Source organism: Protomyctophum bolini (assembly GCF_963924005.1).
Source record: "Protomyctophum bolini genome assembly, chromosome: 5".
Lineage (NCBI taxonomy): Eukaryota > Metazoa > Chordata > Actinopteri > Myctophiformes > Myctophidae > Protomyctophum > Protomyctophum bolini.
Genome location: NC_137866.1, coordinates 44,967,127 through 44,993,734, shown reverse-complemented (window position 1 = coordinate 44,993,734; position 26,608 = coordinate 44,967,127). Strand labels below are relative to the sequence as shown.

Here is a 26,608-nt window from a genome sequence, read left to right as displayed (position 1 = left end):
ACAGTGAAGGAAAGAATGGGTGGAGGAAGGAAACCAAGAGGTCCGTCCCGATTTGTTGTTTTATAAGCAGTGTTATCTCTCCTGGACAGAGCCAGAGGACCCCATGCAGCTGTAAAAGGCTCTCCAGACGAGAGCCTTTTACCTGCCTGTGTCAGGCAGGGATACGCAAGAGGAAGGGAAGGGGGTCAGCGCTGAGGTCACGGTGGCCCAGAGTGGCCGTGGCTGGCTGCACGACGAGCCAGCGCAGAAAATAACACGACCGCGGACGGCATGAGCGGGGAAAAGCAAAACATGACCTCCATTGTCCTGGCGGAAGAAAGCATTGACGGTTTTGGCTCCAAGAAAATCACTTTCCCCCCCCCCGTGTCTCATATTTATATATATATATATATACATATATATATATACACATACAGTACATATACTGTACGAGCGTGTATCTGTGTGCACACCGCATGTCTCTCGTTGGCGTCTATTTATAACTAGCCGTGGCGTTATTATGGATCCACCGCAAGCCAGTAGTGAGCTGTTTTAGTGTTAGTCTAGTTTTAGTCGACTAAATGTCATTTAGAGATTTGTATTTTGGCGGGCCTCGATGCCATCGTGATGGCTGATTTTACGCTTGCTGAAAATGTCTGTCTTAGTTTTTATTCGTGATAGTTTAGTTTTCATGTAGTTTCCATTTCGTCGTCGTCAGTGGAAAAAGGTAGTCGACGACGAACATTTTTCGTCTTAGTCTTAGTTTTCGTCGTGACACTATAGACTTGCACAGCATCTTCTAGACTTCAGATGCCAAGCCACGCTCGCGAGTCGCGGTATCTCCAACGATCTCAAATGCTCAGAATCTACAAGACCCAAGCAAGACGGTCAAGACCCAGGATACAGGATACAGCTCATAGGACAAGACACAAGACACCACACTCAAGACACCAAGATCAAGTACACCTCAACACATACGAACCAAGGTGTCTGGCTTTACAACCCACATAGCTTTCATAGCTTTTACCAAGGCCGCCATTCCAATTAGCTCCGTTAAACACATCCCGGTTTAAGTTCGGATCGGGCACCACTGCAGCGGGTCCTAGCCTAGACAACTAGCACTAGTTAGAGCTATTTTATATGGCACAAACACCAAAAAACAAATATTAAAAAAACGAAAAAGAAATGACCTCTCGTTACCAGTCCAAATAAGAATTTCCTATCCTTCCGTATCTCCATGTGAATGAATATATCGTTGCCGTGTCCGGTAGAGACAGCCTATAATATATCTCCATATGTCAACTTTTTGTGTTTTTTGTAAATTAACTAGAGCGTGAGACACAAAAGCATCTAAAGTAGTAAAATGCAGCATGAAGCAACACCTTTTGAGCTTGCCTGTTACTTTTGCCATTTGAATTTGAATCCTGAAAATGTGGACACATAAAAGGTAACAAGGTTTCCACCCGACAAGACGATATAATCGTAATGGCATATGGTTATTATGCATCCTGTCTCACAAGATGCAACACTTGTATTTGACAAAACTCATATTGGCTGAAAATTCTGCCGTTTCACTTTCTGCTGATACTGAGATTCCCCATTCTAGTGTATAAGGCAGCCTGGAGCCAAAGAGTACACTGGTCATATGTCACTGACCCCAACAATCAATTCTATGGTTTTAGGCCAGGGGTTCTCAACCTGGTGGTCGCGAGTCGCAACCCCTTTGGGAGGGGTCGCCAAATTATTTTGGGGGGGGTCCCCAGATTATTATTATTCATTCATTTTTCAATTTTTTTGCAACTGAATGGCTGGGAAATGGAAATTAAGAGTTTACACAGTACACACATAAACTTTTCTATAATTACGGATGGTTATTGTAGCAGTCGATTTGTATTGGGGGTGGGGAGGGGGTCGCGAGACATGGCCAAAGCCTTTCCCGGGGGTCCCCAGCCAAAAACGATGAGAACCGCTGTTCTAGGCAACACAGAACCCCTGTTCTGGGCAACACAGAACCCCTGTTCTGGGCAACACAGAAGTTGCGGACCTCACAAATACGACCAAATCAGTTGAACTGTTCCTGAGAGCAATTTCCATAAAAGCCCCTAAATGATGAGAAATCCTGGTTGTTCAAACTTGCATATTTGTGGGGATAGAAAATACACAGGGGAGCTCAAAAAACACCAACAAATTGAAAAAGTAAATTTTATGTTATAGGTCTTTTAGGCCTTTTTATTAGACAGTTTTATGAAAAACCTTATGGTGCTCAATATTTCATGTCAAGGAAAGGACCCCAAAAATTATATGTAAGAAGATCTACAAGCTCATAGTGGTGGCGCACTATGAGCCACAGAGTGGCGCGCTACGAGCTTGCAGGTCTGCTATTTTTGAAAAATCGTAAAAATGTGGCACAAATCTTTGAATATATATTCTTTCAGAGCGAACGTTTTTTTTTATTTCGACGTCAGGCCTAAATGGGTTAATAGATTATTCTACCGTGGAACATCTCCAAGGCACATCTGTGTCGCATAAGGCTCTATTAAAAAAACTATTTTCATCTGCCTGGATCTAAATGTAGACATCTCTAGCCCATTTTGGGGGGGAACCCCTTTTGGTGTTTAGCTATTGAAAAATAGCAGATCTACAAGCTTGTAGGTCTGCTATTTTTGAAAAAAGAACGACTGACATAGAAACATAGCTTTTTCAGAAAACTGTCAGGATGTAGAAGACATTTTTTTTAATCTGATCTCAGGTCAAAATGAGCTAGTAGAAGGCCGGACACTACCTAGGCAATCTGTGTGGGAGTTTTATACAGTGACATGCAGTATAGCTTTGTAGAGAGAGAATCCAGAAGAAAAATGGGAGGGAGAGAGATGAAAAGAAGGAGAACGGCCATTTTAGATTGAGAACAGCCGTTCATTATTTATACAAAAGCAGAGTGGAGCATTGTTGCCAACTCCAAAATTAGTCGCTGAGTGATTTTCTGCTTATTTTTTCCCGGAACCGTCACTGCCTTGCCAAACAACCGACTGTACTTACTTACTGTATGTATGAGGTAACAGTCTAAAAATATTTGAAGAGAGTGTATGTGATGTTTTGGTAAATACAGTTAAAGCTCTATATTATTGCTGTAGAAGAGTGTTTCTTCAATAACAGGGGTTATTGTCTTCCGGTCTCTCCAGCTCTTAAACCATTTCGACCCGAAGTCAGTTTTAAAAATGCCTTCTAATTCCTAACCTAAGTTACATAGGATAAACCTAACCTACCTTTCTGTTAACTCATTTATTGCAGCTAGCCGTTAGCATAAAGCCCAGGGCCAGGTGCCACCTTACGCATTCACTTTAAAAGTCGGAGTTTGCCCCCCCCCCCCCCCCCCCAACACACTCGCTACACACACTCGAGTATCATTGGAACGAGCACACACTGTTTACCTTTCGTCAGAAGCCTTTACATGGCGGGAACTTTGCGGTACAAAGGCACAAATTAAATCCGAAATTTGGATGGCAGAAGATCCACCAAGGACAGCTCTCCTGGATTACGATTTATGAGAAATCCTCTTTTCAACTGCCTTAAATGGTGATTATATTTTCATTCATAATTTTTTTAATAATTTTAATCATGTTGCTATATACAGTACATAGCAACATTTAAATGGCACAGATACTTTCCTGGATATTTCTTTCTATTATGTCACCTCACTTTATCCTGTATCCTGTATGGGGTTCTCTACCCCGATTGGATAAAATTGGTATCCTGACCTGGACCATTTGTTCCGTCTACTTACTTTAAGTCTTAAAAGTAAGTAAACAGAACAACATGTTCAGCTCTTAAAGTTTAAGAGCTGATCAAACACTCTACATTTTAGAGTGTTTGATCAGCTCATTGCTTGAACATCCTCATTGCTTTTAGAGTCTATAAGCAATGAAACAGCATATTTGAGCACTTGGTTTCACAACAAGTCTAGCCAGTGCATGTTATATAATGACAATACTCACCTAAGGACACAACCGCTACACTCTCAGGGAGGAAATGCAGCTTGAACTTAATAAGCAGATGCACCAATATGATGCAGATACCTGTGGGAACACAGAGAAAACAACACAGTCACTCATAAACCCTGGCCAGCATGTCTGCAAAGCTGTGCTCACATGATCTAGAGACTAAACCAGTGCTTCCCAAACCTTTTCACATCAAGGACCCACAAATTGACACTAATTAGCCCCGCAGACCCCACTTTGAAAAGATATGCCAGGGACCCCTCCCATAAGAGAGGTTTTTACAGCTCTAGCAGTGATTCTCAATCCGTTTAATTTCAAGGACCCCCAGTTTCACATGCATTAAGTCTACAGAGTAGACCCCCATTTAATGGCATTTCTATCTCTGGGACACGCAATTTATATTGTAAAATGTTAATGTTAATTTAACTCTGAGAGGGTACAAAATGGAACCAAATGGTTTGGCTACACACAAATGTCATGAACTCGCCCCAAAACAAACAGGAACAACAAAGAGGAACTTGATATTCAAACATACAAGCAAGGTAGTCCAACTGCAAATGATTGTGTGCCCATCATACAGCATAACAGATTTTCAGCACAAAATGTGCCCATGGCATTTTGTGATCCGATCTGTATCCATTTCACCCTGTACTATTTAAAAATGTTAATACAAATATTCTATTCTAATTCGATTCAAAGACATAGCATTTCAGAATTGTGAAAGCCCTACTTGTAGATCTGCTATTTCCCCCCCCCCCCATGTGTCGTACGACAAACTTACATAAGACCCAAGTGGTTAACCCATTCTGAACGGGAACCCATTTTGGTGTTAGCAACATGTCGTGCTTTAGCTATTGAAAAATAGCAGATCTACAAGCTCATAGCGCGCCACCGAGTGGCGCGCTACGAGCTTGCAGGTCTGCTATTTTTGAAAAATCGAAGAACTGACATTTTTTTAAATCTGATTTCAGGTCAGAATGGGTTAATCAGACCAGTGCGTGTCCAGTGGAAACCTCGTATGAATCTGATCTCAGGTCAGAATGGGTTAAAGGGTAATTGTGGAGCGAGATCCCCACAGAGCCCATTAGGAAGTGGCGTCTAGCCCCAGGGGGAGGGGCACGCGGGGAGCAATTACAAGGTCCAATATCTCTACTGAGGGACATCTCAGCACACCAGCCTGGAGGGGCTGGGGATCGAACCAGGAACCTTTGCGATTCCCACGCCACCCGCTCTACCTTCCGAGCCACCCTCCTCTCTCCTCTATCCAGGGGATATTTGTAGTCCTCCCCGATGGGACGGGGATAATTAACGTTTCTGCATCCGACCAAAGATATTCAATTATTAAATACATCCCAATTGGGGCCACTGGAGGCTAAATGGTACACAAATCCTACAAATGGTCTCCTGAAGAATGCGCTGTCTGACCATGCGACTGTCCGATGATTATGGACGATAGATCCCACGAGTGTGTGTTGCTGGGACAGAGAAAGATCGGTAATACAGTACATTTTCTCTTGATGTGTCTCTCTGAAAAGAAGACATTTTTAGTATGAAAACCTTGGGTAGATTCATTGTATGGCTTGTGTCAATCGGGGTCCAATATTAAGCTTGATGTGACCATGGGGCTAAAGGATGGTTCAGAAGATACATTACAGGTGATATAATCACTATTGTCAACAAGGGTGTTGTCCATTTGGGGTAGTTTTTGACTGCTAGTTGTGTTTTGTTTTTTTAACCTAGCAGACCATTTCCGGACAGCTGCGATACATATTGTGTTGCTTGCTACGGGCCATTAGCCAAAGTAAAGCCTGCGAAACGCTAAACATTTGAACAGCACGTGCGTGTTTATACAAACAGAAGAATGCCAGCACACATGGAAGTGTCGTTTTTTTTTATTCAGATAAGCACACGTGTTCCGCCCCGCGACTATCTGAATAATAAATGAGCGTGTTTATGCACAGACAGAGAAAAGTGGGAGCCCCAGCTGTGTGCATGGAAGGGAGGGAGGATTTATTTTCTCCCGTTAGGTGACATTAAATATAACATGGTATTATGTTCTTATGTTGTAATCGTGACACCGGTTAAAACCCAAATCGCCCAGGACGAAGTTCACCGTCCTTTCAATTAGTAACACCCAGTGTTACTAATTATTTTATCCAAAAGACGAAGATTATTGATATCACAACCGGTCGCATCGCTCCACAGCCTCGAGTATTGCACCTGTTGCGCAATACTCGATGTTGCGTAACAGTGGGACGTCATCGAAAATGTTCTCCCCTTGTTTAGCCGACGAGACCAAAAATCTTAAAACGTTAATAACTCTTTATCTAAATCATAACGTCTAATCCGGCGGGCCGTCTATAGTCGCTAGTCGCTTTAGATTTAATCAAACCTCCTGTTGTTGTCAATCGGCTCTAGAGTGTTTTGGCTAGATTTAGCTGCTACATCCACATCCGGGATAACACCCGGTCCAAGGGTAAAAGTGCTCCGCTGCTATAAATCGCTGGGCGCTATGATTTAACCCATTCTGACCTGAGATCAGATTCATACGAGGTTTCCACTGGACACACACTGGTCTGATTAACCCATTCTGACCCGAGATCAGATTCTAAAAATGTCAGTCATTCTTCGATTTTTCAAAAAAATAGCAGACCTACAAGCTCGTAGCGCGCCACTCGGTGGCGCGCTATGAGCTTGTAGATCTGCTATTTTTCAATAGCTAAAGCATAACATGATGCTAACACCAAAATGGGTTCCCGTTCAGAATGGGTTAATGGGCAATCTGTGTCACTTTATACGTTGGCAATTCAAAAATAGCATATATACACAAGCTCATAGCACACACATTTTTAACAAAACTCTTTGCTTCTGTGGGTCCCTGGAACTTATTTTTGTTCAGATGGGGTCGGTGGTCAAATACATATAATGTTGGGGGTCCACTGATATAGAAACATAATTTTTTTTATGAACACACTTTGCATACATTTGTAGAATGGGCATCCGGGCCTTAACAGGTTAAAATAATGAGCAGAATAGAAGGTTACAGACAGACAGAGTCACAGACCCATTTTCACACCTACAGTAGCACTCCTGGAATGTGGGTGTGACGCATAGTTCATACCAGAGTGGTTTTCTGCCAAGCGTTTTTCTGCCAAAACATCTAAAACATCCAGATCACTTTTACATAATGCTAGAGCTTTTGACTGATTGACAGATTATTGGATCCAATTTGGAGAGTATTAGATCACTGATGATTACCAATGTTTTAACCTATGTTTTGTAAAGAAAATAATACAAAAGTACAAATATTTTAAATCAATTTGATACAAATGTCTATTTGAGAAACGTATAAGCCAACAAATAAATTGCAGACAAAACACATTTTGATAGATGCAGAATACTATCAAAATTTCAATTGTGAAAAAAACATTACTACATTACTTACAACACTTTATTCACACAATGAAGACCCCCCCCCCCCCCCCCCCCCACAGGCCCACACACACACACTTTTGAGCCAAATGCAAACGGAAATAAAAGCCTGGGTACCGAGGCTAGTGATGGTGTAAAAACTAGTGGGTACACTACAGGCTTTAGTTTCGACATACTAACAGTCCGACAGCCATTAGACCGACACCCTGCCCCAAACCCTAACATAACCCTAACCGCAAGCACGACGCAGCGCATGTCGGACCAACGCATGTCAGTATTTTGGTGTGTCGGATAAGCCAGGGGTTCTCAACGTTTTTGGCCGGGCGGGGACCCCCGGAAATGCTTTGGCAATGTCTCGGGACCCCCGCCCCACCCCCTTCCGACCCCCAATATAAATGTAGTGCTACAATAACCTTAATAATGGAGACAATACACCACAAATAAATACTGGAACCAGATATAATCATTAGGGAAGGTGTATGCATGTACTATGTGTGTACTATATGTAAACTCTTAATTTCCACTTTCCAGCCATTCAGCGTATATTCAGCGACCCACGGGTAGAGAAACCCCTGGGATAAGCGTGTGCACCCCAAACTAGCTTGGCCTTTCAAGGTCTTTCTCAGAAATGAGAAATGCAAGATCCCCAGACCCCATCCCCCCCCAATTTAACCATCAGAAGTTATTCTACCGTCCGTTCTGCAGAATCAAGCAGATTTAACCAACGGCTAAAGGTTAATTGTGCCTCTAGAATAGAGCAATTATATGCGGTTCTTTGTGTAGAACTGCATATAATTGGGTCATTTCTCATTACTGTTGACCTGTACTGTGCCAATGAAGCTATCGAGCAGGGGTTCTCAAACTGGGGCTCGTGACCCCTCGGTCCCCAAATTTTCAAAATAAATATAATAACGCAACTGAATGGCTGGAAAGAAGTACACATAGTGCATGCATAAACTTTCCTTAATGATTATATCGGGTTTCAGTATTTATTTATGATGTATTTTCTCTATTATTAAGGTTATTGTAGCGGTCAATTTGTATTGGTGGTGGGGAGGGTTAGCCATGGCCAAAGCAGAAAACGTTGAGAGCCAAGTTTAGCTGAATGAAAAAGAGCAGAGGTTTCTTTACCTACTGTAGTGCTTGTGGCTGAGACAGTCCTATATCCATTCCAATCATACACCTAGCAAGCTTCAAATATTTGCTCTCAATGTGAAACGACAATGTATGTCATCCTCTCCACCCATGACGTGAATGGATCTAAGTGGCATATGTGGTGTGGTGGAATTCACAGTCAATCAGTAACAGAAAAAGTGAAGTGAGGGGCGCCCTTATCATCATCATACATCACATTCCGTGCTAGGCCAATCAATTCATCACAAATGCCATTCCAGTCACTTTTGGCGTCTTCACTTCTCTGCCCTGACTTTTATCCTCACTGTACTTCGCTCAGCCAACTAATCGCTATAGGGTGTGCTCACACAAACCCTCAAAGCTGGGCATAGGAGGGGCTAGCACCCTTCAATAACGGGGTCAGACTGCACTACTTGGTGGTGGTGCGTGTTGCCGTTTTAATACATGGACAGGGGAGATGTTCATGAGTACTACACACAGGCCTGTGGTACAGTTGTTGTGCCACGAACACAAGGGATCAGAGTCAGACCATGTTACAAGGACAAGCTGACACTATCATAAACAATAGCTATCAAGCCTAAGAGAGACATCTTGGCTCTTACGTCATGTAAAATATATTGTATCAGAGGGCACAGGGATGAATAACATAAGATGAACAACATAATAATGGATATAAGGTTACAGCAATCATAATAAGATATTATAATGTATTCCTCAACGGTACGTCTTTAAATTAGACATTGCACCGTGTGTGACTGAGACCTTTAAAGGGTGATTTAAAGGCAAGGGGCGCTCCTGACATTACACGAACAACTTGTTTCACTTAAATCATATACTTTGTTGACTGGAGTTCCCCAGGTGTCTATACTAGGCCCCCTCCTCCACCCCGCCCCCCTCTGCGCCAACTGTCTTTGCCGGAAATGGCTGATCTACAAGCTCACAATGTGCCGTTTGTGGTGACTCACTGTGAGCTTGTAGATCTGCTACCTTAGGGCTCAGAACGTATAGAGAACTAAAGTGCATTATGGGCACTGCTCTGCGTGTGGTTTCGTCACGACCACAACCGTGTCTTCTTTGCCCACATCCTTTCCTCTCAACATGCCAGTAAATGGTACTTTGCAGACAGGAAAGAGGGGCCTAGCAAGCTACTCCTAAAAGCTCTTCAAAACCGTTGAGTTGAGTTGAGGGCCAAGATGATCGAAGGGAAAGGCTTCCGTGAGCTGATGGCATTTCACACTATGCGCAAGCAGGAAGTAAATGGTAAATGGTAACGGTGCGTTTATGTAGTGCCTTTATCCAAGGCGATTTACATAGATTGTGCATGATACTATGGATATTAATAGTGAATCGTTAATTGATGAATCGCACTTTAATTGCCCAGGGTTATTTAATTTAAATTATAGCGCCCAGTTGATTTATAAACACGGGGCACTTTTACCGACGGACCGGAAATTGTTCAGGATGTGGCTGTAGCAGCTAGATGTAGCCACACCACTCTAGAGGCAATCGACAACAACGGGAGATAAAAATTAAATCTATCGCGAGTAGCGACTGGACCGCGGAGGGCCGTCTAACACAGGATATTTTTTTTATAATTAGACGGGATGATTTAGATCGCGAGTTATTAACGTTTTTAAGATTTTGTTTTCGTCGGCTAAGCAGGGGAGGAACATTTTCAATGACGTCTCACTGTTGCACAACATCGAGGATTGCACAACACAGGCCCAATTCTGTCACTCAATGTGTTGCACACTCGCCCAGACCAATGTGGCTTTTTCAATTTTTAAGTCAACCAGGGAAAAACAACCAGGGGAAAAAAACAAGCCAAAATTTGCGGCAAATAAACTTGGACTTGGCAACACTGGACAAGGTCCCTCCTGCAAACATCAAAAAGAGAGACTGAAAAACAGATTCAGGAAGAGTACTGACCAATAACCAGCAGGCTGAAGAATATGGTCATCCCACTGGACTGCTCCTCCTCTTGGGCCTTGACACCGGTCTGAACAGGCAGCATGGGTTTAGGCGTTGGGGGAGCAGGAGGGGTGGTGGGCCGGGTAGTAGCGGTGGAATGGAGGGTCTCGTTGCCAGGACCGTCAGTGTCATTAGACCTGCCGTAAAGAGAGACAGGATGAAAGCATTTTTTTTTTTCACTTTGAATTACCGAACACGGTTTGGTCGCTGTGGTGAAATTAGAGAAGTTCTTGGCTTAGGGTTTGGTAGAGGGTTTCATTGCCAGGACTGTCAGCGTCATTAGACCAGTTGTAAACAGAGATGGGATAAAAATCATTCACTTTGAATAACCGAACACAAATTGGCTGGTAGAGCAGTGTTTCTCAAACTATTGAATTCCATGGACCATTACTCTGAGTATACAAATGGAACCAAAATGTCCATTTGGACGCTCTCATTTTGGAACCCCCTAAGGAACACGGAGGGACACTGGACCCCAAATAGTGGCTTGGAGGCAGGCCATTGAACCGGTTATGTGGAATGCTGCTTGCTTGCTACCGATTGGCCGTGGTTATAATGTTTCAGTAGACTAAAGGGAGGACTATGTTTCCTCTCCCCCAGGAATAGTTTGCTGTGATTTTTGGGTTTATATACTTTGCACTGGATTTGCTGTGATTTGCGCATAAGTTGGTGTGACTTGTTTAAATGTGCTGTTTATAAGCAGTTGTATTAACAATATCCATTGGTTCAATTTGTACACTCTGAGTTTACTCAAGGTGGTTCTTACTGATAGCTGGAGTTATACTCCCACACAGGTGATTCACATTAATCACATTGTATACAGGATGACAAAACTGCCTACATTACATTGTTAGGCAAGAAGAAATGATCTCCACCTATTCACTTACATTACAATGTAACTACTAATAGTAGTCTTCTATGGAAACCTTGGGAGGGGGTACTTGTGATATGGAGATATGTAATAATATGGTAAATAAAGCAAAGTTCTTTGTTTACCCAGGGAAGTGGACTAAGCTTGAGATGCTTGTTTACAGCCACACCCTGCTCATAGAACATTTCATGGTAGGGGTTCAATGCCTTGCTCAAGTGCACTTCAGCAGTGGTAATTTTAACGTGCCGGTCCGGGGATTCGAACTGGCAACCTTCCGGTATCAAGACCACTCCGCTAACTGTTCGGCCACCGCTGCCACCGCGGTGGTGATGTTAGTGATATGCATTGGCTAAAACGAGTTTTATGTTAAAAGATTAAAGCTCTATATTCTCATTGTAATCATTGGTGTGTAGTGACTTTGTTCAAAAAAAGGGTCTTTCCAGCTCTTTAATAAATGTCAAATATATGTCCAGGTGGGTCACCAAGGAGATAAAACAAACCACATTGATCAGCTAATGTTCCAATTCCAATTTTGTCTGCTCAGGTTTTAGTTTTTTTGTTCACTAAAGAGCTGGAAAGACAGGCCAGGCTACACACTTAGCCCCACCCTCGGTTACCTTTTGCGTCCAAAATATAGAAAGGTTAACCGAGGGTGCCGAAAGGGACTACCCTGTTACTGAACAAAGTAAACACGCTACTATAGCAATGAGTACTATGGGGAAAATAGATCTATTTAAATAGCATTTAACAATTTACAAGACAACAGTATATAATTGTTTCCCTCTGTACCAGCACTGGAGTAGTGTGGTGGTGTTTACCTGCAGAAACAAACACATTAAACACATCCTGTTCTACCAAAACAAACGGCAAAATACAGCGAGAGGAGCTGCAGGTTGTGTGGTAAACAACTAAACACCACCACGCTACTCCTCCAGTGGCTGATACAAGTTCTGCTGGCATAGAAGGAAATTATTAAAACGTGCTTTTAACAAAATAAAAATCAATAAAGCACCTTAAAAATGGGAAAGCATCCGTGTGAGTTTTAGATGTGTGCTTTGGCTACTGCTTTGTAGCAGATCTACAAGCACACAGCTATAGTAGGAATACAAACTAAACTAGGAGAAAGAAAAGCCACCAAACCTGACAGGCTGTCCATCTTTCTGCTGTGCCTTCACGTCCTCCAAATTGTTGTCATTTGTTAATGTTTGCTGGTTATTATCAACGGGAGGAACAATCTTGTTATGACTAGGGTCCACATCTCCAAGTCCCTCCTGGACGCACGGGCTCGGTGTCAACACCAACAATAACAAAACAACACATTCACACACGATGCCTTTCATCCTTACACACGGATAATATATACACACACATGCGATTAAACACGAGAGACACAGGTTTGAAGTTGAACCACAGATGAAACTAACATCAGCTCCATGTCGACTCTTCCATGTTATCGGTGCCTACTACACGTTTACACTTCCTGTTCCTGGTTAAGCCCCTCGTGGGAGTTGTAGTTTTTTACCACAAACTATACGTGTTGTAAAACTTGTAATGAAAGGACACAATTTACATTTTTTTAATCTAGAACTATCTACACATTGAATAGTTATATTGTGTTAATATACAGTGTTTTCGTTTACAAAGTGGCGCAACATGTAATATTGACAATGACGGCCCGAATTTATTTCTGACTGAGTACTTCATATCCCATGAGCGCTTGTTAACCGAGTGAGTTTAGAAATGTTGCTTTCTGGTTTCTGTAGTTCCTGGGCTGAGTAGGCGTGCCGATGCCCCGGTCTAGGTGGGGTGTGGCTGTGGGTGACTGACAGGCACACGCGCACGCACGCGCACGCACACAGACACACACACAAGAGTGACACTCACACACAAACACGCACGTATGTTATCTTAATTGGGAAAAATGTGTGAACGTGTGGAATGTGTGGAATGTGTGGAATGAATATGTTTGAAACGTTTTAACACAAATTTGTATGGGATCCCTCTGTCCCTGGTTGTTCACATGGCATAATTAATTTTAATAGTTATAGCTATATAATAAACACATTATAAATTGTATATAATTGCTTTTACTTGAATGTATAGATATTTTCAGACTTGCAAGTTGCAACATAAACAATTGGTTCTCAAAGTGGGGACCAGGGACCCTCAGGGCTTAGGGGTCCTTGCATGGGGGTGGGGGTAGGCACAGGGTCCCCCCCCCCCAATTTTTTTTAGTTAAAATAGCTTTACAATCATTTTATCCACATTAATATTATACTTGGGTATTCAGAAGTAACACATTTACAAGCTCATAGTGCGTCATTTTGGTTTAAAAAGAACAAAACTCAAATATTCTCTGTATTGTGGAGGTCCCTGACATAAAACCTTTTCAGATGGGGGTCTGCAGCCAAATATATATTTTGGGGGTCATGAAACATGAAAAGGTTGGAGGACCATTGCTGACATAACCCAAAACGGGTCATAAATGGGTCCAGTGTTTGTGGATATAAGTGGGGGAGGGAAGGAAAAAAAACGTGGACCCAAACTGTAGTGTTCCCTAGCAACGCTTTTCCAATGACAAGGCTCTATATTGTTGAGTTATTATCAACATGATTATTCAACAATCAGTTTGGCCACTGGCCAAGCCTCAAAGACCTATATAGAATTAAGAATTCAATCTAAATTGATTATGGAAAAATGTCAATAATTTAATCCTTATGATATATTATTAACCTATATTCCTATTTTTAGGATGCCTATACAGTAAAAAGATGTACAAATTAAATAGTGAAAATAGAAGATCAGTATATTTGAAAGACACTGTGCAGGCTTAGCGAAGTAAACACTTATTGTTTAATCTCTTTGGTGATAAAGGCTAGAAAGAAATGTAGCCTAGTATATAACACACAAATATTATCTGCTGGAATAATCAAGAAGAAAACGGTGTTGTATTAAAAAAAAATGTATCTGAGGCGCCTGGCAGCCACTATCCACAGTGTGTGTGTGTGTGTGTGTGTGTGTGTGTGTGTGTGTGTGTGTGTGTGTGTGTGTGTGTGTGTGTGTGTGTGCGCGTTCGTGTGTGTGCGCGCGCGCGTTCTGTGAGTGTGTGCGTAAAAAGCTACTTTTCCTGAACGCCCACTTTTAAATAGGTGCAGCTCATTTTCGCAATCGCACCGCTCTCTTCTCTCGCTCGGCTCTGAGGGCTCTGGCTGCTCCATTCATTACTAGGGCTGGTGGTATATAGGCACACAAAACGCACACACACGGGAGCGGAATGATGAGCCTCCACTGATCACCAACCACGCCAGTTTCAAATGCACCATCATCATCCGCAGCAGTTATTTCAAAGAAGATACCTCCGATGGTGGACCTGGTGTTCTCCTCATCCGATGCTGAACCTAATCTCCCCCGGAGGAACCCATCGATCCGTCTGAAACATTTCTGATTCATTGATTTATTTATTGGAGCTCTCTCTTTCTCTTTCTCTTTCTCTGTCTCTCTCCCCCTCTCTCTCTTTGTATATACCACCGAGCAGCAGCACTTCCTCACTGCCGCATACAACGCTCCATTCCGGGGGAGAGACAAGCCTTCCCCTGCCTGCCTGCATCTGGACGGACGGAGCTCTTTCTTTCTTTGGACTAAAAAAAAAAAGGATAATCGGAATCGGATTTTTTTTGGGGTTCTCTTTCAATCTCCCCAACTGTACATAGAACCCGGTGTTGGCCTGATCCCTGTGCTTGTATAATGCCGAGACATTTGCGTTTTCGGAGAAGGTCATTCCTTGGGCTTTTATTCCTGTTCTCGCTGTCCACCTCCGCATTGTATTTCATCTACTCAGCCCCCGGCATCGGTAAGTTGATCTTTTCATGTGTATGTGTGTGTGTGTATGAATTATCTTGGGGGAAATAGCTATCTTTGTTATGGTATGATCAGAGTAGGGGTGAGGCTGCTACAGTACCTAGTGCTGTTTGCTCATGTGTGACAGGCAGAGCAGGCAGAACGGGGAGTGTTTGACAGTCACCATGCGCCTCTTTTCTGATGACTCTCTCAATCACCGCATCTTCAACAAGCCTTCGTTTATAGTCCACCCCAGCCCCCCAACCCCCCCAAAAAAAGAACAGATCTACAAGCATATTACCAAACCTGGCTATTGCATCACGACGTAGATATGTTCTTTTTCAGCTTGTATAGATCGTATTCTTTTTTGGGGGCGACAGTCAGTCAGTCACCCTCCCTCCCTGGTTGAGATGGAGTATAATTAGGCTTGTCACAAAAAGTAGGCCCCCAAAACGCACCTGGTTGGCAGCAGGCATTAAACGTCGTGGGGTTTATGATAATCATTCCACGTCCACGTCTTTTTTGGGGGTGAAAACGTTCCAACGTGCTCCGATTATAGGTGATAGTGATGGTGACCTATTGGTGAGCTATAGTTTTGGTTCAATCAGAATAGGCTCTATATATACAGTATTGACGAGCCCCTTGAGTTCTTTAAATGTCATTGCAACTCATATCACACGCAGTATCACATGCTTGACTCCTATTATTCCATGATGTATACTGAATCGCTATCCTCAATAATGGAATTGCTGATTCATCTTCCTGCATGGTCTCTCTCTCTCTCTCTCTCTCTCTCTCTCTCTGAGAGAGACAGATAGTTTTGTGGTTTCAACACACACACACACACACACACACACTGGGGCAGATCTTTTAACTAAAGGGCATGGTCCATTCATCCTATATTGCTTCTTTTAGATATGCAGAGCCATCGCTGTTGGCTAACCTGCCATCATTATTACCCTGGCCCATGTGATGGCCAACCCTCTGCCACTTTATGGTCATATGGGGCAGGGCTTATCTCGTTGTCTAGGATTCATTGTAAAGGTGGGTGGGTGTTTATCTGACTTTGTCCTTGGGGTTTGTTCCAGGTATGTGCGTGTCATAGTTTTCCGTTTGAACTTCAACTTAACTAGTTTGTGATTGAAATCAATAGCATTCGTGGTTCACAGCTGAGCAACAACATATAAGCGTTCGCAGCAGCAGTATAGCTCAGAAGCTCTGCCTGATGACCAAAAGCCATGTCTCCCCCCCAGGAAAAGGAGACTTCCTCTTTAGTCTAGTGGTTAAGATGTTGGCTTTCCACACGGGAGTCCCGGGTTTGAATCCCGGTTTGTTAATGAGTGTTATGTCCATTTGGACCACTTTGAGAGTGTACAGATGGAACAAAATTGACCCCTTTATTTGGTTCCATGTGTACAGTCTCAGACTTATAAACACACTGAGGATGTTGCAGGGTAGATTGGGGTCCCAAAGGATTGTGCAAGGTTGCCTTTAGTCTGCTTTTTGACAGCGTCAAGCTGGGAACCAATTCGGTAGAATAGAGGACTCAAACCCGTAAGGGTCTCTAGTTGGAAACCTTGATGGTCCCTCAACCCGATGTTGAGAAACGGTGCTTTTAAACTTTAGACTTGTACAACCAATATGAATATGTGTTGCTTTTTGATTGATTGATTGATTGATTGAAGTATGTATTAACAGTATGCAGAATGGGTACATTTCAAATGAAAGCACAACTCGATACAAAACGACACACTGGTAAAGCATTACACAGGGTCCACCATTTTCAATTCATCAGAACATTTAGAGACGTACAAATATACACTTCTATATGAAAATTATAGGGAGGGGGGGCATGTCCGAAACGGTTGAGAAATGGCCGAGTTACCGTGTGGCGGTCCCTCTACAGTAGCCTGTACTGTACTGTCACTGTACTGTACTGACACACCCACGCACAGGTGGTGAAAAACAACCATGCTTTTTTCGTGCTCATACCCAGGCACCCACCCACCCAGCTACCCACCCACACACACACACACATAGCTCCGTAAGGGAGTGGTTGCACCACTCAAAAATCACACCGTGTGAAGTGAAGGGCGCTATAATATATTAAAGTCTAACTCATGTTGATAAGGTGATGTAAAACAAACGGTGCCAACACAAACATTAAACACTATTACAATAAAGAGACAATATGGCGTTGTCAATGGCGTTTACAAAACAAACATTGAACTAAAGACAAACATGAAACCGGTGTAATATAGGAGGGGCTAGCGGCCCTAGTTTCGACTTGCAGCCGTCCGTAGTTGCCCATTGAGAGAGTTTTGAAGGAGTCAAGGGATTCACATGTCTTGATGGCTGTTGATAGGGCGTTCCACATTTTGGTGGCATATAGGAGCGAAATGATTTAGTCCCATGTTTGTGCCGAATCTGGGGTTGCACATGGTTTGTTGAACTCCCTCACTGGATTCCAATTGTGTTTTAGAAATCTGGTTTAAAATAAAACGGGAAATCATTGTATCTCCTGAAACAAGGCTGCCAGGAAATAGACTCACTACTAGCCATGAGACAAAGCGTGTATCTCTCTTATGTATACCTTAAGTCATGCATGTGTAGACTTTCTAAAACATCAAAGGGGAAAGCTGATCTGTTCTTACCCAAATGGATATTGATCCACTCTCATTTTTTTTTCCTTCTCTTTTCTTTTTTCAAACCAGCCCCCGACCAACTTAATCGATAATTGAATCGATTCCTTACACGAAGGACAGCAGAATTGACGGGAATAGCCTGCGTAGGGGTCCCAATAGGTGCGAGCAGCAGTGATTACCGCCCTAATGCGGAGTGAATAAATCTTTTTGAACAATCGAGTACACACTATAGCTTCCTCAAAAATAATTATTGTCTTTTGTTCACGTGGGCCCCCTTGTGTTTTTTCCTCCCTTTCCCCCCCCCCCCCAAGCTCAATAATTGATGTGCCCTGATGGCAAGCTTGTGGTTGCTCTGCCAAAAGCTATATATCCTCTCGGGACATGATTGTAGGTCTTTAATAACCAACCACATGGCTTTACTGGGGGCCTGTTCCTACAACAAGGAACCAGTAGCAACCAGTACATCAATTATAGATGGCAACCCCGGGAGCAAAGGGCTGCTAGCTGTGGCTTCTGCCGCTTATGTTGCTAAAAGCTGGGAGTTTTTTTAAGCCTTTCTTCCTCGTCCTCTGACTTCGGGGGCAGTGTTGCCATTATTTGCGAATGAAATATAAGCGAGGCCAGGTCTACAAAAACAAATAAGCCCCAAAAGAGACGGGTTTACCACTTGAACCCATCGGCTATTTGGGGGGGGGGGGGGTATTGTATATATACTTTCTAATAATATTTACAAGGGACTTTACAGGGAAAACAAGCCCAAAGACGCTTATGATAAGCGGACATGGCAACACTGCTAGGGTTGGTAAGGTCTTGGTTGGTGGTCCGGTGGTAGAGCAGGGGTCAGTCACTGGTGAGCTGTGAGCAGCTAGGAGGTGGAGGAGCGAGATAAGGGGCTAAAGGGAGAGTGGGGGGAAGGGCTTAAAGGTGTGTGTGTGTGTGTGTGTGTGTGTGTGTGACTGAATAGAATAGATAAAGCCTGGGGTTATGCTTAGTTGCCGGTGGGGTGTCGGCCACACGTGAATCTATTTTGTGTCCGAGCATAACCATGGCAACGCACCGGTTTGTCGATTTTTGTGTTGAAACATTATTGTACTGTAAAAAGGTCTATTTTTCCCATGATATTTATATTTTTTAGTATACCGGTAATAGTATTAATTTACTATAATTACATTAATACACGATAATCAACACTTTATTTAGAACACACCCAAAAGCAAATCATAGTACAACGTTCAATCAATTATTCAATGACGCAGACGGCTGACACAATATTAGTTTGCCTCTTCTACAAAAATAAAACGTACAAGTTAGTTACAAGGCGACATTCTGTCGCGCGTGCCAAGCTGTCATTCTCTTGTATTATTTCCCACCACGGAGTAACCTCGCGTCTCGGGAGGACATTCAAGACAGGGCAGTGTCGGTATAGGCCAATCGGAGACCAGACGGGGCGTTACCGTGTCTATGCTCGGACGCAAAATAGATTCACGCGTCCGTCGGCCACACGCCGAAAATAGTCGATCGACAAACTCACACCGGCTGTACGTGTTCCCTCATTGTGAGCTTGTACAGTAGATGTACCAACACCTGCCTGCAACTAAGTATAAGGCAGGCTTATCAAGGGAGGTAGAGCTATAATTCATAATTGGGGGGTGGAAATCCAAAAAAGAGCCACAGAGCAGCGAGAGATTGGAGGAGCACATCATGAGTTAGTTCCTCATCATGCTGCATTGCACATCGGGGGAAGCCATTCGCAGCCACCTGAGCAGGACTTCCCATGCAGGCCCCGTGGGGGTTTGTTGTTTCAATGCAGCAGCACGCCCCTGTTCGCTCTCCATCTCCTTTCTCTTTGTCTGTCTGTCTGACTGTCTGTCTGTCTGTCTGTCTCTCTCTCTCTCTCTCTCGCTCTGTCTTGTTTCAATTCAATTCAGCTTTATTAGCACAAGGAAAACATATGTTTGCACTTGTTTAAGTGTAAACAGAGCTACAGTATGCCGCGTTGCAACATAGAAATAGCTTACAACAAAACCACAAGAATGTTCATTTGCCGTTAGAAATAGCCATTATGTACGCATGAAGGCAACGGTATACAGCTTGACACAGCTCTTGTCTCCTTCTCGTGTGCGCTCTTCTTTCACACACATGTACACACACACATATACATTAAGCGTCCATATGAGCTCACATTCTCCTATTGGCCCCCGAGCAGGATGGCATTACAGGGCCGGTGATGCAGCAGGCCACAGCTGGGGCCTGATTGCAGCAGTTTATTTAATTAAAACATGAGGGGGATCCCTCCGGAGTGGCAGCAGCTATACAGTGAAGGCACAGCAGTGCCTCTATTTATAGGAACGCAATGCGCTCGGATACACAGACGCACACCTCCGCACCCGGGGAGAATATGGGAGACGAAAAGCCAGGTGTTTCCCTTTGTCTCTGGAGAGGAGGCTCGTGTGTGTATGTGTGAGTGGCTACATACAGTGTACAAATCTGTACACTGTATGTGTCACTAGAATACATATGTATTCTAGTGACACAAACACAAACTGCTATACAATATTATTGTATAGTAGTTTTGGGGGAAGCCGACACATACGCTGACTTGTGCCTCGGCCTCCACACTACTACTAGTAATGTGGATTTGCAGGGAGGGGAAGCCATAGTTGTATCGCGTGGCTTAAAAGATTATTAGGGAAGCTATTGTAATTGCAGGAATTCCCTCTTTTGCCTGATACTGTACATTGGTTGGGGTCTTTTCAGGCACACAGACACATTAGCAATGGTGCACTAGTTAGGAATAATGTGCCAAATGTGATGCTCTGTCATGGTCAACACAGTATGCCTAGTCTACTTTTTGTTACATCGGGGAGTCAAAAATAGATAATCGATAAGCTCACAATGCTGTGAGCTTGTAGATCTGCTATTTTCTGCTATGTTTCTAGTAGCCTGGGCACCATTTCATTTCGGTATATGATCCGGGCTGGAGCCGGATGATATGCTTACGTCATGTTGTAGGCAATGGTTTGCCTACAACAAACAGGAAGCTGTTTGTTGCTTCCTGTTTAAATAAAAGCAATAAAAGCTCTCGTAAGCGAGAGCTTTTATTGAGAGAGAAAAGGAAGTTGTCGCCGCCTGTTCATCCTGTCTGGCGACTACAAAACAACACTACAACATGACGTAACCACATCATCCGGCACCAGCTCGGATCATACAGACTTTTGAAACAGGGACCAGGCTTTCCTCCGAGGCGGTGGAAAGCCTGGTGAGGCGAGGTTATGTTTCTAGCCATTTTCATAATATTGTATGACTCGGTAGTACTATACTATAGTAATCAGAATTATTTATTTAACTAAGCATGTTTTTCTCCACACATACAAGGCATTTGATTCAGTCAGGTAGGCTGTCGTCTTATTTCTGCTATAGAGAACTTTAGTTTGGATTTGGAACCGGACTCTCTCAAGTCGACATTGCCATTGCAATGTATTCCACAAGCTAATAGTTTTCACCATCGTTGAAAAAGCAGGAAGTAGGCCACTGACTTTGTGCTTACTTATTCATTTATAATTGACATGTGCACTTTAAGGCTTGTGCCAAACTCCACATTTTACAGCTTCTCTGTACTGTACTGTATCTCGTGTGCACACGCACACACGCGCGCACACGCACACCCACACACGTGCGCATGATGCACTGATTGTAATGGACACTATTAGTTTTTACCTAATTTTAACGTTGCTCTGTATTGTTGATGCTTCTTGTTTTTCGACTGACTGCAGTGAAGTGCATGTCACTATTCCCCCAGGAACTACAGTATGGCTTTCATCTCTACACACACACGATTACTGACAAGTCCACTGAACCAGGTCCATTTGGTTCCATTTGTACACTCTCTTAGTTAAATGAACACTGAGGATTTTTACAGTGCCGATTGGGGTTCCCAGACATGGGAAACATGGCATCAAATGGCCTCATTAATGCATTTAAAATGGGGCGGTCCTTGAAATCCCAAAGTTTGAGATTCACTGCTGTATAGGCCACTAGGCATACCCTTCTAAATGTGCGGGCAGGTGTGTCCCTATATGTCCGTCCCTCCCTATGTCTGTCCCTATGTAACCTCGCCTCACCAGGCTTTCCACCGCCTCGGAGGAAAGCCTGGTCTCTGTTTCAAAAGTCCGTGTGATCCGGGCTGGGGCCGGATGATGTGGTTACGTCATGTTGTAGTATTGTTTTGTAGTCGCCAGACAGGATGAACAGGCGGCGACAACTTCCTTTTCCCTCTCAATAAAAGCTCTCGCTTACGAGAGCTTTTATTGCTTTTACTCAAACAGGAAGCAACAAACCGCTTCCTGTTTGTTGTAGGCAAACCATTGCCTACAACATGACGTAAGCATATCATCCGGCTCCAGCCCGGATCATATACCGAAATGAAATGGTGCCCAGGCTAGTCCCTATGTATGTTTAGGGTAACAACAGGTGACAAAGTGGCGCTGTTGAGCTTCACACTGTGCACAGCTGCATGATGGGAAGCGGAGTTTTTAGCAGCCATTACGTGATTTCGGGTGTGACAGTACAGTACAGTACAGTATAGTACAGTAGAGGGACCCCCACACGGTAACTCTTGTAATTCCTCAACCGTTTCGGACGCGGGGCGGCTCTCCGGAAACCGGGCCACCACCCCGGGCTCGTTCCTGTGTGTCTGGAACTTCCGGGGACCCCCCACACAGAGTTGCACCACTCAACTTCACACGGGTGTGATTTCTTTTTTTTTTATCATTCCAAATTAGTTTTTCAAAATTGTACAATAGGTTCAGTACGAAGCAGCATCAACATTATAAACCTTACAAATAGCCAGTCCAAGAAACGTAACAGTTAAAATGGGGAAAAAAAGAAGAAAAATAAAAACACAGAAATTCCATTCATTCCATTCTTTAAGCACAGGTGTTCTGGGGAACTATACCAATGACGCAACAGTATTCTGGCAGCGGTAACAAGTCCAACCTTTATAATAGTGATTTATTTTAGATTATGCCAGGGACAGCAGTTCTGTCCCCAGGATCTTCATAAATAAAGTCAGACTTAATGAAGTAAATCCTTTGCCTGAAAAAATGGCGTGTGGACTCTATATACCTCCTTTCACACTGATCATCCCCTCAACCATCACTTCATCATGCTGCCATCTGGATACAGAACTTTGAGATGGAAAAAGTTTTTGTCCACTCGGCCATTGCAGCTGGTAAACAACCTGCCGTCCTCATGCCATCTGGATACAGAACAACCTGCCTCGCTGATATGCTGTTACTGTGTACTCTCCCTGGGGACTGTATTACTACTAGGTATTGTCTTGTCTATGTTGTGTCGTATTTTCTTGTCATGTGTTGTTGTTGTTGAACAGACTTGTGAAATGTAATATCCCTCTGGGACATAAATTGATACAAAAAAAGACTATTATTATCCTACATTCATCAGCATGGATTTAAACCAAAAACCAAAACCACTACAGTAAAATAAAAGAATACCTCAAGATAATCCCCTGTGCAGGAGGAGGTATAAAAAAAGCTTTCTGTGAATATGTCAACACGTAACTGGGTAATTGCGGTCTGTCTTATTGGATGTTTTCTCGACGATTCTGTCTGTACACACAATGCCTGGCAAGGCAGAGAGATGCACACACACACACACACACACACACACACAGACTCTGTAAGTACACAATGCCTGGCAAGGCAGAGTGATGCACTGCTTTGTAGACGCTCCAAGAAGAGGGTCTGCGGTGCGATGCTGACTCGTGTCTCCGTCATCACTTCAGTGGTGTTGATTTAGATCTGTGTGGTTCTCAAAACATCTCCGTGTCACGGACCACCAAATCCATATGTATTTGGGCCACGGACGGAAACACCTATACTGAAACGAGATCTTTGTAATTAAAATGTTGCTGGGGACCCCCTGGAACCTCACCGAGGACCCCCTGTGGGGTATACCGCTGCTTTGTAGCCGGTCCAGGAGGGTTTTATGGTGTGGTGGTGTGCTGACTTGTGTATATCCGTCATCACGTTTAAGTGGTGGTGAGTTAAGATTTGTGCGCCGTCACTCGATGGCGTCGCGTGCCGAGAATAGCAGACCTAAAAGCTCCACAGCTTGTAGGTTGACTAGGTTCGTGTAAGCCTATATACTACAAGCTTGAGAGCTTGCATGTCCGCTGTGTTCTGGGCCGTTATTATCGGCCCCGGATGGAGCATGCCATTTGGCTTTCGAGCAGCAGTGCTAGCTGGAGAGCAAGCCTGCAGTATATCTGTCTCTGTTCATTCTCTTCCTTCAGTGATGCTGGGCACTCCTTTTCCTGCCAGTCTGCTTCCAAAATAAATCTGTTTTCTTTTTCCCAGAGCGACTTTTTACATTTCCCCTGTCGTGTGTGTGTGTGTGTGTGTGTGTGTGTGTGTGTGTACTTATACTTACTTGTGAGGACTAAATATCTCCATGCATATACGGTATGGATTTATATCGTTGTGAAATAGACATTGTGAGGACAACTGTCCTGGTCCTACAAAATAAATGGATGTCTTATGGTTGGTTAGTTTTAGGTGTAGTAGTGTTGGAGTTATGCCTGATTTTATAAAAAAATGTCCTCAGAAGTGCAGTACGATAGAAGTATAGTAATAATAACACGTGCGTGTGTGTGTGTGTGTGTGTGTGTGTGTGTGTGTGTGCACACCTTCCGCCGTCCAATTGTATGCCCATTTGTTTTTGTAGCCACTTCCTGCAAAGCTGCCATTTCAGTATAACAATGGGTAGGCTGGCTGCCTTTTCCCTCTGAGGATTTGAATCCTGATTTGGGTAAAAGCTCTCAGGTGGGGCGGTGTGGCATATAGGCCTTTTGGACGCACACAAAGAAAGGACCTATACATTAGGCTATGCTTCTGCTGCTCCTCCTCAGCGCTTTGCCTTTCTAGCAATGCAAAATAAGACTCTTCTCTATAGGCCATTTTGACCTGAGATCAGATTCTAAAAAAAATGTCTTCTACTGCATGTATATCCTGACAGTTTTCTGAAAAAGCTATGTTTCTATGTCAGTCGTTCTTCGATTTTTCAAAAATAGCAGACCTACAAGCTCGTAGCGCGGCACTCTGTGCCGTGCTACGAGCTTGTAGATTTTTCAATAGCTAAAGCATAACATAATGCTAACACCTAAACTAGGGACCCCGTGGCCTAGCCCATTTTGGGCAGGAGCCCAACATGGGCTAGGCCAGGAGGTCCCTAGTTTATTGGCTATATTGTGCGTTTTCTCACTCAACAGTAAACAAACCAAATTTACAGTAGTCTATAAGTGTATACACATGCATGTACACGCAGCGCCCCCGATTTCTGCGTGTGAAGACTTTGTTTTGAGTCTAGGACGCTAACTAGAGAATTACCCTCGTTAATGTGGGTGACTCATTAACTTTGTTACTTAAGTACTTGCTTAGTTACTTTCCACCACGGAGACACAAGAGACACCATTTTACATCGAAGACATTGTTCTTTAATCCCATCCTGATTTATTAACGACTCCAGCAGATTCAATTAGAGAGCCCAATTACGATGAAAGTTTAATATAATTGGCACAATTAATTTGTAACCTCTTATGCATAATGGATCGTTTTGGGTTTCGTTTTTTTTCTTACCCAAGTGTTAGTCAAGTCAGCGAGTGACCCCCAAAAAAATGGGACTCCCGACCCATTGTTTGTGAAAGCAGTGGTTTAGAGACATTGAAACCAAGCCTGTTGGTGTTTAACTACATCATGTCTCCCCTCCCTGTGTGTTGTGTTGTAAAGCTGCTATGGCTTTTATCTCTGGACGTGTTTTATAGGCTTTCAATGTTCCAGCGTCTAGCATTGCACTGAGGTTGCCATAGTGCTGTGGCGCTGGCCAGACATGGGCATGTGTCCACACTTGTTATGGTAACAAGCTGTGTGTGAGTGTGTGAGTGTGTGTGTGTAATTGTGTGTGCATGCATACATGTGTGCCAGAGCGATATCCATCAGTCTGATTGATCTGTCGTCACTGTCGGGCAGAAACCTCGTATCTCCCTTTTCTTTTCTCCATCTTTTCATAAATTGATGTCCTATACTTAAAGTAGCAGATCCACAATCTGATACTGTTGATGCTTGTATGGCTTTGAATGCTGAAAAGTAACATTTCTGGACAAGACATGTGAGGTTTCAGTTTCCCACCCGACACATCACATGAGACATTTTACGTTTGGATCTTTCTTTCGGTGAATTCCCGATTATTATTAGGGGAATTTTCGGGATCGCCACTGCTTGTTTTCCATCTGCATCTGTTCTCTGCACTTTCCTCACTTCAGTCATGTCCTCTCTCACTGCGTTATGAACCTCCCGGTTTGCTATACTGATGCAATGACAGCATCAGTATTGGCAATTATGCAGCCCTATTTTCTGTGTGGCGCCTTATGACTAATCTTATTGGGTATATTCTATTATTTAAAAAACTTAAAATAGTGAAAATAGCCAATCTAAAGCTGTACATTGTGAGCTTGGAGATCGGCTATTATTTTCACTGTATACGAACGTAGGTCCAACATAGGGCCATATGTATACCGTTTTCTCAACCCCCTTTGAGTGTTAGCATTATGTTATGCTTTAGCTATTGAAAAATAGCAGATCTACAAGCTCATAGCGCGCCACCGAGTGGCGCGCTACGAGCTTGTAGGTCTGCTATTTTTTGAAAAATCGAAGAACGACTGACATAGA

The 26,608-nt window shown here is 43.4% G+C and overlaps 2 protein-coding genes across 2 annotated transcripts in view; one reads left to right on the top strand and one right to left on the bottom strand.

Annotated features, from left to right (window-relative positions):
* Nucleotides 1–12,823, bottom strand: part of slc9a8 (solute carrier family 9 member 8) — a 63,068-nt gene extending 50,245 nt beyond the window's left edge. Inside the window, exons 1-3 of the mRNA XM_080763125.1 lie at nucleotides 12,523–12,823; nucleotides 10,470–10,648; nucleotides 3,972–4,052 (exon numbers count right to left, since the gene is read on the bottom strand). Coding sequence (XP_080619251.1) covers nucleotides 3,972–4,052; nucleotides 10,470–10,648; nucleotides 12,523–12,722 — 460 coding nt within the window. The 5' untranslated portion in view covers nucleotides 12,723–12,823. The remainder of the gene's footprint in view (nucleotides 1–3,971; nucleotides 4,053–10,469; nucleotides 10,649–12,522) is intronic.
* A 1,787-nt stretch (nucleotides 12,824–14,610) lies between these two features.
* The window catches only part of b4galt5 (UDP-Gal:betaGlcNAc beta 1,4- galactosyltransferase, polypeptide 5), an 81,179-nt gene continuing 69,181 nt past the window's right edge, over nucleotides 14,611–26,608 (top strand). Inside the window, exon 1 of the mRNA XM_080764376.1 lies at nucleotides 14,611–15,232. Within this exon, the coding sequence (XP_080620502.1) occupies nucleotides 15,127–15,232 (106 nt within the window). The 5' untranslated portion in view covers nucleotides 14,611–15,126. The remainder of the gene's footprint in view (nucleotides 15,233–26,608) is intronic.